The 16,488-nt window shown below is 49.0% G+C and overlaps 1 protein-coding gene across 7 annotated transcripts in view; it reads left to right on the forward strand.

The window, feature by feature from the left end:
- The first annotated feature begins 1,872 nt into the window (after positions 1–1,872).
- The window catches only part of slit2 (slit homolog 2 (Drosophila)), a 671,546-nt gene continuing 656,930 nt past the window's right edge, over positions 1,873–16,488 (forward strand). For 5 of the 7 annotated variants that reach the window (XM_072496471.1, XM_072496473.1, XM_072496472.1 and 2 more), the window contains exons 1-3: positions 1,874–2,976; positions 4,776–4,847; positions 6,005–6,076. In XM_072496471.1, the coding sequence (XP_072352572.1) occupies positions 2,792–2,976; positions 4,776–4,847; positions 6,005–6,076 (329 nt within the window). In that variant the 5' untranslated portion in view covers positions 1,874–2,791. Of the gene's footprint in view, positions 2,977–4,775; positions 4,848–6,004; positions 6,077–16,488 lie in introns of all 7 variants that reach the window. The other 2 variants (XM_072496476.1, XM_072496477.1) reach the window with 2 other exon arrangements.

Raw genomic sequence — 16,488 nt, forward strand, 5'->3', positions numbered from 1 at the left:
ATGGAGACCGTCTCCAGTGAGCTGGTGGCCTCCGCACACAGTGGGCGAGGGAGGGGGTGATGCTACACCAACGGCAGTGAAGTACTGATGCCGGTATAAAATGGACTCATTCTGTACACTGCCTCCGGCCAGCCGCCCTGGGAGAGTACCCTGAAGGAGGAATCCCTCTTATATTGCCGGCCCCCTCCGCCTCCAACCCCGGCCCCACAGTGCTTGAAAATCCAACACATTGACCCTTGTTTACTTGGTCTCCAAGTTTACTCCTGCAGATACATTCCATTATTTACGTTGTTTTTTTGTGAGATATTTGAATCAGTGGCTATATATCCCTGATTTGTCACATCCCCTGACAAATGGTTCTCTTTTCGTCCATCACCAAACTACCGGGACAGCCCATTTCACAACATCGCTCTTCCACACGCCCCCCTGCGCTTTACTTCTATAAAAAAACAGAAATGCTGGAAATATTCGGCAGCAGCTGGAGAGGGAGGAACAAAGTCGATTACGTTTCCACAGATACTTCCAGTGTTGTCTGTTTCGGTTGTTTGATTTCCAGCATCCGCGGTCTTTTGCTTTGGACTCCCCTGTCTTATGGTGTCAATCTTTTACAAATCTCCTTTATGCTGAACCGTATTTGCAAATCAGCGTTCTTATATTATCTTTGGAAAATTACTTCACAGCATCAACCACACAAGTGTCATTGGCTTGGTGTTTTTGTTGAATTGCTTTTTTTCGTGTTATGCTAAGTTTCTTTCCCCCCCTAAAAATGAATACTTTTCAATACCGATTTATGTTTCTGCTTCCCTTTTAGGGGAGTCTGTGACAGATCTGATCTTCAGCTCTTTCTCATTTCACTTAAAACCTGGCACCAGCTTCAAAGTGCAAGAATTTTAGAAGATTGTATAAATCATTTTGAGCACAAAGGTGCGAAATAAAACTGATACAATTAGCCTGAAAAGGAGGGAAGCTATTTTACTCAGCAATAATTGGGTAAATTATCCACAGTATCTTAAGCATAGAAATTTAAGTTTCAGACTATCGACGAACATTATCTCAATTTCCAAGCTAAATAGGAGTGGGGATGATTCTTTTAAAGTTCTCGCAATATTTTGCTGATTTTCTTTTACAACTCTGAAGTTTTACGCTATTGTTAACAGCCTTGTTTGTCAATGTGTCTGTAAAATCGCCTTTATAAGTGGTCATTGCCAACCTATTTCTGTTTGCAAACACGCCGAGGTTAATTATATGACAAGACATCATTCTGTCACTTTGGGCACGGCACCACCCTTGGAAAATGACGCACGACCCTTGTAGCTCCAGTCTCCAAACAAAAGAATGCCTTCAACAATTCATTCATTTGTTTACGGCAGGACAACACCCCCACCAAAGAATGCGGTTTCACACCTAAAATGATGCTCCTTTGCACGGGTGAGGAATTACCTGGCCAAAAGTCTCATTGAATTGTGCCTCTGGAATATCTTTCGTGCCATTCACTTTTCTATGGCTGCGAAAATTCAGTAGTTTTGGGGAGAAGGGGAAAGTGGTGGTGGTGGGGGCGGGGGGGCTTAGCCTGTGCCAGCAGCGGGAGAAAGAAGAGGCGGGGACGTGAGGGGGGGGGGAGCTGGGGAACGTGAACAGCAAAGAAAGAGACAAAAGAGCTGATTACTATTTGAGTAGTGAGCGGTGTTAGTGCCAATTAGGTTAGGAGCCGATTGAGGATCTGGGGACTCTCCTGTTCATTCATTCCATTGTTGGCCGCGCCGCGTCTCCACCGTATGCTAATGAGCCGGCGTGCGGGATCCAATGAGACGATCGGGCGGGGAAAGGGGCGGGGCTTACGGCCTGACTACATTAGCGTGTGCCCCAACGCGCTGAATGTTGCAACGTTTGTGAGTGTGGAAGGGTGGCGGAGGCGAGCTTCCAGCAGCAGCAGCTCCTCGCAGGCAGCATGTGAGAGGGACACACACAAAACCGGGCTCCTGGCTACTTCCAATTTTCTCTTGTAACACCCAAACCAAGCAACCATCCGTCGCGCGACTGATGCAACTAGAGAGAGAGAGGTGCTGAGAGTTACAAGAATGCAAACATTTGTTTCAGTGCTCACCTACCTTCAGGTCTTTGGGGCAAATCGAAGATAAGAGATTTTTTTTAAAAATCTGGTCTTAAATCAGTCCTGGACGGACAGAGAAAGAGAACTCCTTCATTGATTACTTGGAATCTGGACTTAAAAAAACAGGCAGGTTGGCAAGACTTTAAGCAATTAAATGCAGATGAATAGTTTTTTCTCGTTGTGTTTGAATCAGGACTTGTGTGATCGCTTTTGCCCATATCCTCAATGATTCTCATGTCTGTCAATAATGACAGCCTGATGGATGCTTGAAGGGAATCAATGTCTGGCGTTGTATGCGGCGCTGTCTGTTGAATCATCTGAGCTGCCTTGGCCGAACGATCCGAAGCTATTCGCTGACAAGATAATTCATTTGGTTGGGTGGCATTTGTTGAAAATCCGGAGCCTCTCTTGTGGCGGTAAAGAAGGCGCTGTGATACGTGTTGTTGTCTGGGAACTGCTCTTCTGAGTTTGCAGGGATTGGAGCGATCGCTGCTTCGAAAACCTCTGCACACACCCCGACACCCTGGCATTGGGACAGAGAACAGAAAGTTGGGACAGCCGATCGGTCTCACTTGGGAGGCAGATTTGAAACGAGCAACTCGCATTTCGCCAAAGCTTTCCGTCTTGTTATTTTCAAAGAAACGAAAGTTTACCCCACCAGGACACAAAAAAAAAGCAGCGATGGGCCCGTTTGGATTCTGGAGGGTTTCCTGCTGCTTTCTCCTGGTGATCGGGACGAATACTTGGAGAGAAGTTGCTGCCCAAGTTTGCCCGAATCACTGTACCTGTGCTGGGACGGCCGTGGATTGCCATGGACTGGGGCTCCGCTCAGTTCCTAAAAGCATCCCTCGGAACACCGAGAGACTGTGAGTACAACACCATTCCCCATCTCTATTTCCCAGCTAGCTGGCAAGGCCTTTGAAACATTCCCATAGAATTGGCATACTCCATTCTGTGAATCCCCTATTTGAATGAAATAGTCTGCAGACAGGAATCGATACGGTGAATGGTGCCTAAGTGGTTTCAATGTGATGCAGGAACTCTGGCCAGATTTCACCAGGAGGTTAGGGGAAGGACCCGCATTGCTCTTTCAAACCGACAGCTTTAAAAACCCGCCTGCGGGGATCTTTGGCTTCAAAAGCCTCATTTTTGCGTGTGCTTGAAATGCTGTCATTGCAGGGCTGACAGGTTTGAGGAGAGGGGCACTGCGGGGGGGACTTGGAGCCAGCCAGCGGGAGCCTGGCTGCACTAGAGAGCGCGGATGATCCTGCACAGGTCTGTTTGACCCAGCTTCAAACATCTGGGAGAAGTGTAAGAATGGGAGTCGGATGCAATATCCAAATGGCATTGAATGCACACTTATTACTTGCTGACTGTCACGCTCTGCAGAATACCCCATCAGTAGGGATCATTTCCCCTAGTTTCGCCTTATTACACATTTGGCTGAAGTGTTCACCGTAACGGTATAATTTTAATTGCTAAACTCTGGAAGCACATATTCGTACCTAGCGGTCATCCGGAATACGCACTTTCTTAGGGACCCTGAGGTTGTTTCTTGGACATTCTCGGCTTATTTTTAAAAAAATGCAGGATCAGGACAGATTTCCCAACTGTTCACAAAACAACAAATCTGGTCGGGGTTACAGGAGGAAGAGTGGAGCTCTGGGTGCTGTTCCTCTTACAGCAGCTCTCCCTCCTTATTGCTGAGGATATTTCGCTTTGATAGAAGCTGCAATAGGGCAGTTTTATTTTAGCGGTTCGTTGAAAGCTTGGGAGTGGGTTTGAAAGAATTGTGCCCTTATTGAGCTTAGTTGACGAGTGTATAAGTGGTCTCAGATGCTTAGTGGGATTACATTTCAAGAGCTTGCTGCGCTGTCAAAGTCTACATTTGCTCGCAGCATAGGGACGCACACACTTTTCCATCAATACTGATTTCTTTTTGAAATGTGCATGCCGGTGAACTTTTCTGCATTTCATGTGCCGTACCTTTCACTTTAAAAAAATAAATAAAAGTAGTGGTACGAAAAATTCCCAAGATAAAAAATTCGTTTTGATATTTATTCAGGTCTCAAATGTGCAGCCTTCAGCAAGCGTGCACTTTTCTTCGGCGGACAACGATCACAGTTTAACCTCTTACCTGCCCCCTTCTTGTCATTGAGATTCAGAATCCGATTCATGAGTTCCCCACCTCCCAAATCCTCCACAGAACCCATTTCTCTGACGGTTTCTCCGCCCTCTGCCCCCAATCTCACCCCGGCCCCCAATTGCTGAGGCAGTTCGTGATCCCAAATGTGAAGGACCATGCTTACAGCTGTGCTAAAAACATCAGATAGACACAGCTTTTCAGTGTGGTTGAGAGAAGGGTCAGTATTTCTTCAGCCGTGTTCATATTTCTGTGGTTATTAATTATTTATTGGCTCCTCTTACTTTAACAATTGGGAGTGAATTGCTGGGAGGGTATTTAACTCCCAAACATTCACCCCCCTCGCGGGGGGGACGGTGGACGTATACACATTCCAGCCAGATTGAAAAATGTCACTGAGTGAAGTGTCAATAACCGGGTATAGATTTGACCACTTGGGTGTGCTTCAGGAAATGATGGTGAGTCTCTCATATTCCCTCTCCTCGCTTGACTGTCAAACACTTTGATATTTTTTCTTTTCAGGGATTTGAATGGGAACAACATCACAAGAATCTCCAAATCAGCCTTTTCAGGATTGAGACACATGCGAGTTCTGTAAGTCCAGATATTCCTGTCACTGTCTCCCAAAACGTTTCTGCTGTTATTTACTGCCAACTCTTCAGCTTGTGTCATTTAAAAAATAAATACAGTTTGATATCTCATGTTACCCTTTATGAATGAAATGCAAGAGTGAGATGTTGTATGAATTAGCACAAGGCAGAGTCAGCAGTGACTAAAAACCACAGAGCTAGACCATAACAGTCTTAATGCTGCTCTTCCAATGAATATCGGCATTCCATTTTTTGCAGGAAAATGTGATTGATTTTAGAAGTTAAAAACTGCAATGATGCCATGGAATATTTTATCCAGCACCTATTCAATGCTTCCAGCTACTTGCTGTTTTGATGTTTAATAGCACAGTATGACAGTGCACTTGGCAAACTCTACTGGGCCGTACTGAGTCCGTCTTTAACATTTTTTTATTTCACTTGTTCGTTGTGAATGGATAATAGTATTCACCAGTCTTTGAAAATTGGCACAACCAAATGCTACTCTTTGAGTAGCCGCAGAGGCACAGCTAGTGTCAAGTACTTCGCATGTGAAAATCTCAAAGATTGGAACAGGGTTTTTGCAGAAATCATAAGCATCAATGTTACTCCTTTTTAACAAATATTTCTATATTTGAACAAGCATTTTACAAATGCTTTATAAATTTCCCCAAATTAAATATATTAAGAACATTATTCCTGGAAGCACTGCTCACAAGTTATACTCTTAACTGTTGGTTGACTTGTCATTCTGTAACAGCATGGACATTTACTAAGCAGCAGCACTTATTCAGTCTGCCTCTGTTTTTCTGTTCTAACAACTTGGAGGTGCTCTGTTATTGGTAATTGTGTTATTTTCATATTTCTTCTGCTTTGCTTTTTATTTTAAATATATATAAAGCACATTTTATTTTAAATATATTTTTAATGGTGAAATGCCTTCTCTCGCCCATTCTTATTTTCTAAGCTACACATGTAGCAGGATGGCTTTCAGGTGTCAGTATCAAGCAGAGCAAATTGGATGCGAAATCCCGAACTCCAGAACGCTATGCTGTGAATAAAGACAAAACAGCCCACAATCTGCTATCAATGTTGTTAAAGGCTGCCTGCCTGTTCGTTACATTAAGATGCCATGACTTCAATTTTCTGTCATCTGCTTCACAGACAGCTCATGGAAAACCAAATAACCACCATTGAGAGGGGAGCCTTTCAGGATCTGAAGGAGCTGGAAAGACTGTAAGTATTGTCAGTAGCTGAACCTCAGAAGGCAACTTCCCAGTAAACTTAGAATTCAAATTTGGTCATTAGTGTTATCTAGCCAAATACAGGAAACAAACAGAACGCAATTCTCACTTTATAATCTCATGAGTTTGTGAGTTTTTTTTTGCTTCAACTTGTCTCTTGTTTTTTTCCTGGGTGCTTCCAGTATCTCGGGTGCTGCAATGTTCTATCAGTTAGAACAGGGTCCGTCCAACAAAATGTTTCAATAAGTCCAATATCTTCAGTTTGAACTTCTTAAAAATCTAGTTGTTTAGAAACACTTCAGACATATTTCTTTGTATACAAATTGAACTTGTGGCCTTCAGCTGTCTAAGCCCTACACTCTGGAATTTCCTTGCTCAGTCTCCCTGCCTCCCTCTCCTTTTAAAATCTGTGCCTTTGACCAAGCTTTGGTTACGTGCTGCAATATCCTCTGGCTCAATATCAATTTTCTTTCGTCTCATAACATTCCTGTAAAGCACCCTGGAGCATTTTACTATATGTCTTGTGCTATATAAATGCAAGTCGTGAAGAGAAAAGCACAAATCTATACAATTAGCTAATGCACAGTTGAGGGCCTCAACCAATGATTGGGGGAGGCAGGATGTCACCAACCCTGTCATTATCTCATGGGGTTAAAGCCCGGACGTCACTTTTAAATGGCGCCCAGGCAGGCTTCTATTCCCTTCAAGTGAGCAGCATCATTCTGCTTGTCTGAAATAAGATTTTGAAACTGAACTGCTGCCACCTCACCCCACTGCCACACTCGGGCCCCTGGAGCTGCAAACCATTACCTTTCATTCTCCCTCCATCACCTTTGACCTTCCCTCCATCATCCTAGACCTATCTTCTGTGTTTCTTGAGCCACCCTTGATTGAGTTGCTTCCCAGCACTCTGAGCTTGCCGCCCCACCACTCTTGACCTGCCAACCATCAGCCATGAACATCCCTTACCTTAGACCTACCCTGGGTTACCTTCTACTCTCCCAGCCTCAACATTGATCTGCCCTCTACAACCCTTGATCACCCCTCTGTCATGCTGAATCTGCTTGTGGCATCACTGTCATCTAGTTCCCTCCCTGTGTTCCCCATGACCCTTCTTAAGGCTGCCATGATCCAACCTCCTCCCTCAGACAACTATGCCATGACCTCGCTAGAGTGTCTCCACTGGCTTACTCACCTCTTTCCTGGTCCAACAAAGTGCTACATACTAGAAAAGTAGCCCTTACTCACTCCAAATCCACCATGAAGACTATTTCACCCGCTGCATGGTGCGTTGAAACAGTCGTAAATAGAAGGCACTTGTTTCTCGTTTGCTGCCGACTTAATCACAAAGGCACAATTTACTCCGCCAGTCTTAATAAGTATGCATGACATGCTAATGCATTAAAAATTGGTTCCCGCCTCTTACTGTCAGGAGCCACAATCTGTCTTTAATCTGTCTGCACTATACTTATCAACTTTAAACCCGTCATTAGGCAGCTGACATTTCACCTCCTGCAGAATTAACTACCTTGTTCCTCGCTTCCGGGAACCAAATTCCACCCCTTGTTAGGCTCACAATTCAAAGGCTGACATTTCAAGCTACATTATAAAACTGGTGTTCAGAGCAGTGGTATAGAGGACCCTGTATTTTCACTGCACCCCTTACTTGAATCTGTATTAAAAATCTAGATCACTCATGGCATTGTACAAGTTTTAGGCGTAGAGTGAGTGTTCTGTACATATCACATTTACTGACCTAGCATCGCTGCTTCATTTCTCATGGGGTTTTATAGTTGGCTCTGAAACTGTTCATTTATCTATCAATGCAATGGTGAGTAATGGCACCTTCATTTCACTCAATGGCTCCAAGTCCATGTGAGGGTTAAATTGGATAGACTCTATTGGTATATGATATGGAGAGCCTTGTGCTTTCAGAATGGTGATATCTTCACGGTTTCTGCTCTTTGCGTATCTTCCTTTGTTGTTCTTTTGAGTATTTGATGTATCATTGTTTTTTTTTCTTATTGGGATTAGTCTCCCAGGAATCCTGGGACTGGAAGTGAAAGAGGATAAGGCCAGAAAGTTGTGGTAGGGAGTGAATGGGGATGCATAAAATGGTAAAGTTCGTAGCAACAAGTGGGGAGGGAAGCAAAGATGTGCCTTTCTCCAACACCTTTATGTGAACCTCAGAAATAAAGGCAAACACAATGGACATTTAGTCCGACAAACTGCAATGAGATGAAGGCCCTATCAGCCTGCTTTTAGAGATGACAGTTTAGAAGGAATGTTTTTCAGGGATTGTTAGCACCTATCTAAACTACTGGAACAGGCGAATAGATTCCAGCCTTGGGTGACTGTGTGGAGTTTGCACATGAGCTGTTGACACCTATTCCCACAAGGTAGTGGCATCTCAGTACTGCCCTGCAATGTCAGACTGGATTATGTGCTGAATGCTAAATTGAGACATGAACCTGTAAAATTCTGAACTGGAAGCAATAGTGCTATCAAATGGGTCCGGTGAACAAAGTATTCAGCAGAGGCATGAGTGGTTCCTGTTCAAGGTATTGTGGTTGACAATGGAATATAAGAGCATATGTGGACTGGTACAGTTAATATGGAATAATATCTGCATAATCAAAGCTGTTTCTTTTGCCCAGGAGGGGGAGAATGGCAATATATATGTATTTATGTTTGTGATTTTCTGAATTTATAATGTGTGAATTATGTCTAATCGTTATTTGTAAGTGGCAAGGTGAAATAACTCTTTTGTTTACAATTTTCCCATGTGATTGGAGTGTTGTGACTGTGTGGACCAATCAGATAGAAAGAAACACTTGCATTTCTATAGTGATTGCTTCGCAGTCAATTGAATACTTTGATTGATGTTGTGTTCATGTAAGAAACATGACAGCTAATTCGCAGCAAGGTTCTATAAACAACAGTTACATAGTGACCATTCAAGCTGTTTTTTAATAGAGATGTTGGTTAAGAGACAAATATTGGCCAGGACAATGTTTGATGCTCACTGCAATCCTACATTCTACATGTGTACATTTCTACAGCCACCCAGGAGAAACTTTCAATAAGATCCTGGATCTGCCTCCAAGATTCGTCAGGGGCTTTGAGAAATGACTTTTCCAGGTGTTCTGCTGCTCTTGTTCTGAAGTTATGGCAGAAGACCAGGTAGAACCCCCACAGAAATTCACAGTGAAAGTATTTAATAATATAAATTATAGCTGTCACCCATGAAAACAGATGATCAACTGTGTCCAGTTTACACAATGCATTTCCAAAACTTTGCATCTGTTGATTATATAACAGCATGCGGCTGTTCACTAACATTAGTCTTATTCAGGAACTATTCTTTTTCGCTTCAGAAAAACTGCTGCAGCAATACCGTACAAGTTTGGTACAAAAGCAAGCTGCAGCAGCACTCAGTAAAAAAAATATAAATTACAAAGTTGCCCCTGCAAAAAACGCCTGTACTTTCTGGCAGACTAACTGCAGAACCAAAAAACACAAAAGCCACATTTTATTCTGTGACACAAGCAGTTATCACGAAACAAATCTGGGAGTATCTGTGGAGAGAGAAACTGAATTCATGTTTCAATTTGAATGCAACTCTTCTTCAGAGCTTCTATGTTCTGCAGAAGAGTCATAATCAACTCAGCCGTAACTCTGTTTCTGTTTCCACATATGCTGCCAGGCCTGCTGCACATTTCCTGCACTTCCCGTTTTCTCTTTCAGATTTCCAGTATCCAGACTATTTCATTTTTATAATGGCAGTTATCGCATTGCTGTCTAGGTGATTTCCTAGTTACAAGCATTGTTGTTTGGTTACTAAAGAACATGAAAGCACTGTATTATCAACATGACTGTTGTGTAAATACAGAATAAAGTCTTAAAAACAACAAATTTGTTTTATTCCTCCCCCAAAACTAATTGTGCTGCTGACGAACCCTGCAGCAATAGTAATTATATGTACTCTTGTGGCCTATGGTATTTATATATTGCTTTTCTAAGACTGCAAAGAATGAAACCTGACATGCTACTTGCTGTTCAAAAAACGTCACCTGAGCCTTGCTCTGCAATGTCGATGCAAACAAATTCAGTACAGATCAGGTTTGATGTATGTGTGTTCCCGCCAGAAAGGACGAGCCACCTCAGGGAGCTCTAGCATATTAATTGTATATCATGAACCAGAACCCACCATCCCGTATGAACGCACTGAAAATTAGTCTTTGAAAATAATTGCAGTTAGTAGAGGTGGTGTTTTCCACTGGTGTTCTATACAGCCCTCTAGCTTGCTTCCGGTTGGCTGCCTCAACTGTTGATCTATAGCTGGTAGGGGCCTGAATGAAGTGTGGGGAATTGAGTTGAATTTCAGTTGTGCACAGAGCCCCCTCTACCTCTAGGAAGTCACAGCTGTCAGCCCCAGAGCATATATTTCATATTTGTTCGGAATAATCTGCGGAAATTCCCATTGTTAGTGGCTGTCAAGTCAACCCGATGTGAAGAGATTGTTATCTGACAAGCAATTTATCTCTTGAGTGTCTATGGAATCCACAAGAAGATTCTCTTGAAGTTTGTATTAATCTGTAATGTGTTTTCATCATATTCTAAATTGAATTGTGATTTCGAAGTGATGTGTCTAAAAACCCCCTGAAGTTTGATTTTTGACTTGAGGGGTTGTTTCTCAGTGCTGTAACTACTTGCTCACCTGCACAGTCTGGAACATAGAATAGATGTTCCCACGATTGCTTCACATTGCAAGTTCCCTGACCTTGACCGGGATATTAAGGGGAAGCGGAGAGAGGGCTAAAGGCTTCTCCATAGGAGGGAAGGAATTTCAGCAGCAAATCACCTCCTATTATAGCAATTGCCTCGACTAGATTGAGGAGATTTTCTGCTTATTTTCGAAACCAGACTTGGTGCCCCTGTCAATTGTTTCAGCAGCATACTATATTCAGACCCTGTTAGGGAGAGATGGAAACAGAAAGTGAGTTGTGGGCAGCCTCTTTATGCTGTCTTTGTCTACTGTCATAAAGCTGGCTCCATTTACTACAGATGCATCAGCACCTGTTTGGAAGCAATTCACATTTCTGTTCACTCGCTTTGGGAATACAATTTCAAGCAGGTCAAACCAAAAGAGAGTATCATTCAGAGTTAAACATTTAAAACATATTAGAGAACATAGGCAAAAGGAAAATCTTGGTGCATAAAGTAGCAACATTTTGTTTGTTTTCTCTGAGAATTGCCACTGTGACGTGGTGGAGAGACTGGTGTTCGTCGACTTTCTCATGAGCAATGCCGTTGGGAGCTCCTTGCTGCTGGTAGGCCCACCCATGGCGGCAGATGTCAAAGTGCCGTCCAAACTCTCCTCAACGGCAGAACAGCCGAAAGAAGAAATGTGTCTCACCGGTTGCAAAGGCAGAAGAAGGCTGCAATGGTAAAGTGGTCTCATTCGTCAAGGTTTGACACATCACCAAAATCTGATCACCAACTCATCAGGATTGGGTGGAGAATAACAGCGCCGCAAGTTCCCCACATTAAACAAGGTCACACGCAGGCTTCTTTCAGTATCTGATAACGATTAGGTTTGCCAGATATCCAAATAAAGTAGAGTTGGTACATCAAGGGCGGGATTCTCCAAAAACTGGCGCGATGTCCGGGACCCGGCGCCAAAACGGCGCGGATCACTCCGGCGTCGGCCCCCCCCCCAAACAACGCAAATTATCTGGCCCCGAATGGGCTAGCAGCGGCATGACGCCATTCGCGATGGCATCACAAGACATGGACGGTGACGCCGTGTGGCGTCATTGACACCGCATGGCGTGACGGCTCAAAAGACGTGCCCCCCCCCCCCCCCCCACCCTGGAAGACCCGATAAGATGGCCGCCCACCGCGCAGCCCGGAGGTTCCATCGCGACATTGAGGCGCTCCTGGACGCAGTGGAGGAGAAGAGGGAGTCCCTGTACCCCGGACATGGCCGCAGGGTCGCCCCACGCCTCAGCCGGCGTCTGTGGAGGGAGGTGGCAGAGACTGTCAGCGCTGTGGCTGTGACACCATGGACAGGCACCCAGTGCCACAAAAAGGTGAACGACCTCGTCAGGGCAGCCAGGGTGAGTCCCCCCCCCACCCTACTCCCTGTCCGATGTGCGGCACACCCCCAGGTGAAACCAACCCTAACCCTAACCTCTGCACTATACACGAAACCGATGGCGTGCATTCATATACCTGTCTAACACAGTTGCCTTTGCCTTTTACCCCTGCCACCCACCCGCTCCCCACAGGAGAAGCATGCACACAACAATAGGGAGCATGAGAGGACTGGAGGGGGCTCAACTGATGAGAGGCCACTCACCGTGCATGAGGAAACGGCCCTAGATCTGGCTGGCGGACCTGTGGACCGCCGAGAGGTTGCCGATGCAGAGATCGGGGGCCCACCAGCAGGTGAGCCACCGACAGCCCGTCCCCATATCCCCTCTCCCCCATATCCCCTCTCCCCATGTCCCCCTCCCCGTATCCCCCATATCCCCCCTCCCCCACATCCCCCATATCCCCCCTCCTCCGTATCGCCCACATCCCCCCTCCCCATATCCCCCCCGCCCTCATATCCCCCATATCCCCCTCCCCCATATCCCCGCTGCCATATCCCCCCTCCCCCATATCCCCCCTCCCCCAAATCCCCCATATCCCCCCTCCCCCATATCCCTCCTCCCCCATATACCCCCTCCCACATATCACCTGATCACCGCCTGCGTGTCTAACCATGCATGCTTCATTGTGTATCGCAGGAGCAAATGTCGAGGCATCCATCCCCGCAAATGCTGACCGCCCGCAGGATATGCCCCAGGGCGACCATGGGATACGGAGAGACCTGGACCCTCTGGCACGCGACGCCCGCAGGATGCCCCATGGCGACCACGGGATACGGAGAGACCCGAACCCTCTGGCACGCGACGCCCGCAGGATGCCCCAGGGCGACCACGGGAGACGGAGAGACCCGGACCCTCTGGCACGCGACGCCCGCAGGATGCCCCAGGGCGACCACAGGAGACGGAGAGACTTGGAGCAATAGGGAGATGATGCCCCCATCTCGTGCAGGTGCGGCGACGCAGGCATGTGATACCCAGCGACGAGGGGGGCAGCCACTGGCCCCCATCGCAGCCGAGCCACGGAACCACTACCCAGGACAGCCCTACCCATGACAGCCCTACCCAGGACACCCCTACCCAGGACAGCCCTACCCAGGACACCCCTACCCAGGACAGCCCTACCCAGGACACCCCTACCCAGGACACCCCTACCCAGGACAGCCCTACCCAGGACAGCCCTACCCAGGACACCCCTACCCAGGACACCCCTACCCAGGACACCCCTACCCAGGACAGCCCTACCCAGGACACCCCTACCCAGGACACCCCTACCCAGGAAACCAAAATACAGGACAGTGACACAGAGTGGATAGGTGGAGACGAACTGCAACCCCAAAGTACCATGGACTCAGAGTCGGACGATGCACACGACACCACGCCACTGCTATCTCCAACACACTCAACCATCGCAGAGACACTCACCTCGGTTGGGCACTTTAGTGATGAGGCGTCTGGTACACTCACTGGTGCTCACAACACAGTTGTACAGGTACAGCAGGTGGAGGTAGGAGCAGCAGAGGGGCCGGCAGGTCGGAGGGCACCCTGGCGCAAGCGAACATCTGCTGCCCAGATGGATCCCAGGTTCCTGGAGTTACCACACCCACCCATAGCCCCGATGCAACCACCGAACCGAAGAGGGTGACGGCCGGCTTGCAGCGGCTGCAGTCGCAGGTGGAGGAGTGCACCCACGTCCAGGAGCTGGGAGTGGTGCCGGTCATGCGTGCCACCCAGGCCGACACCGCACGGGTGGCGTCCGCGGTGGAGGCAATGGGTGCGACGGTGTCAGACATGGGGAACAGTTTGCGAGGCCTGGGGCTTTCCATGCAGGCGGCGTCTGTGGCCCAGGACATGGCTGACCTCTCACAGGAGGCCATGAGCCAGCGCCAGCGGCAGATGGCAGAGGCGCTCAACGCCTTGGCCCTGTCTCAGCAAGCCATGGACCAGTCTCAGTAGGCCATGGCCCAGTCTCAGCAGGCAATGGCCCAATCCCTGCAGGCCATGGCCCAGTCTCAGCAGGCCATCGCAGAGGGCATCGGCGCCATTGCCCATGTGCTAGTCGGCGTCGCACAGTCACAGACAGGGATGGCCAACTCCCTGAGCTCCATGGCTGCAAACCTGAAGACCCTTGTCGATACCAGCACGGGCCTCCAGGACTGGCCGTGCCAGGTGTCGGAGGGGCGTCGGATGGCCGGTCCATTCGCACCCCCGACCCATGTAGAGGCCTGGGGGCCATTGGGCACCCCGAGGGAGGAGGAGTTGCTGGTGCCCGTCCCTGGTCCCCCTGTAGGGGAGGTCCAGGAACACTGCAGCACCTCGGACCCCCCCCTTCTGTCCCAGGTGTATCGGGTGGGCAATGGGCAGGACAGGCTGGCAGCTCGCCATCCCAGTCGCCTGGGCCGCAGCCTGGCCCGTCTAGGCCAGGACGCCCCAGGAAACGGCCGCCAAAGGGATCCCGAGTCAGAGGGCAGGAATCACAGGAGTCCAGCTCCAGTTCTGCTGTACCGTCTGGGGAACCACCTAGGCATAGTCAAAGGGCCCGTAAGGCCAAACAATTAGACACTGAGTAAGTTGGCACGGGTGCAGGGCACAGACAAGTTTTAGGGGCTAGGGCACGTGGATGCACTGTTTGTTATTAAAATCACTTCAACACCTACAGAAGCTGCCTTTGTGCTCTGTCCGAAGTGTGCGGGGGTGTCATGTACATTGAGCGCCAGTGTGTGTGTGAGGGGCGGTCTTACGTCGGCCTCAGGTGAGTCTGCCCCCTTCCTCAGTTGAGTCTGCCCCCTTCCCCCTGGGCCGCCTTCACCATCCCCCCGGGCAGAGGACGGGACCGTGCGCTGCAGGGTCACAGCCGCATGCAGGGATGGTCTGGGTGGATGGTGGTACTGTGGCCATGGGTCAGACATCGTCCAACGATGTGGAGCCAGGAGCTCATCGCAGAGCGGGTTGTCATCATCCTCCATTACCTGCAATAGACACACTTCCACCGGCGCCCGTGAGAGCCCGGCCGTCGTGCCGCAGGTGGATCTGCAATGGAGGGGTGGTGTGCATGCGGGTGGGGTGGGTGGATGGGTGGGGGGGGTGAGGCTGTTCGGGTGTTGCCATGGTGTGCTGTATGTGGCCATACTCGCCGATTCCCACGCCCCCTAGTCAGTGAAGCGGGCGGCTATCAGCCTGTCCCGTGCCCGCTGGCCCAGCCGGTAACGGTGGATAGCCACCCGCCCATGTCTAGCCCGTCTGCCCTGACCATTGCCCCCATCCCCCTCATCTGGGGAGGACTGCGCCTCTTCCTGCTGCTCCTCCACTCCGCCCTCCTCTGCCTGCGGCACATCGCCCCTCTGCTGGGCTATGTTATGCAGGACGCAGCACACCACAATGATGCGGCCGACCCGATCCGACGGATACTGGAGGGCGCCCCCAGAGAGGTCCAGGCACCTGAAACGCATTTTGAGCACGCCAAAGCACCTCTCTATCACACCCCTTGTCGCTGCATGGGCATCATTGTAGCGGTTCTCCGCGTCATTCTGTGGCCTCTGTATCGGCGTCATCAGCCACAACCGCAACGGGTGACCCCTGTCGGCCAGCAACCAGCCCCTCAGTCGGGGTTGGTGCCCCTCGTACATGCAGGGGATGTAAGACCGCAACAACATGTATGAGTCATGTACACTTTCCGGGTACCGGACGGAGACGTGCAGGATAATCATGCGGTGGTCGCAGACCACCTGGATGTTCATGGAATAGGTTCACTTCCTATTGGTGAACTCGGCCCTGTTATCTGCAGCTGGCCGCACGGCGACGTGCATCCCATCGATCACGCCCTGGACCATGGGAAACTCAGCCATGGCAGAGAAGCCCACGGCCCGGGGCATCCTGGCTGGCCCGGTCCACAGGGAAGTGGATGTAGCGGTGCGCCATGGCATATAGGGCATCTGTCACTGCCCGGATATACCGGGTGTGCACCGATGTCTGCGAGATGCCGGACAGGTCCCCACCTGGCGTCTGGAATGACCCCGTGGCATAAACGTTCAAGGCCACCGTAACCTTGACGGACACGGGGAGAGGGTGTGTCCCCCCCCAGTGCCACGCGGTGCCAGGTGTGCCAGCAGATGGCAGATGTGTGCCACGGTTTCCCGGTTCATCCGGAGTCTCCTCCTGCATTCCCGGTCCGTGAGGTCCTGGTACGACAGCCGGGGCCGGAACACATGGGGCCTCCTCAGGTGCCTCTGTTGCCGTGACGCCGTGACGT

This window comes from Scyliorhinus torazame, chromosome 3 (assembly GCF_047496885.1).
Source record: "Scyliorhinus torazame isolate Kashiwa2021f chromosome 3, sScyTor2.1, whole genome shotgun sequence".
NCBI classification, from domain to species: domain Eukaryota; kingdom Metazoa; phylum Chordata; class Chondrichthyes; order Carcharhiniformes; family Scyliorhinidae; genus Scyliorhinus; species Scyliorhinus torazame.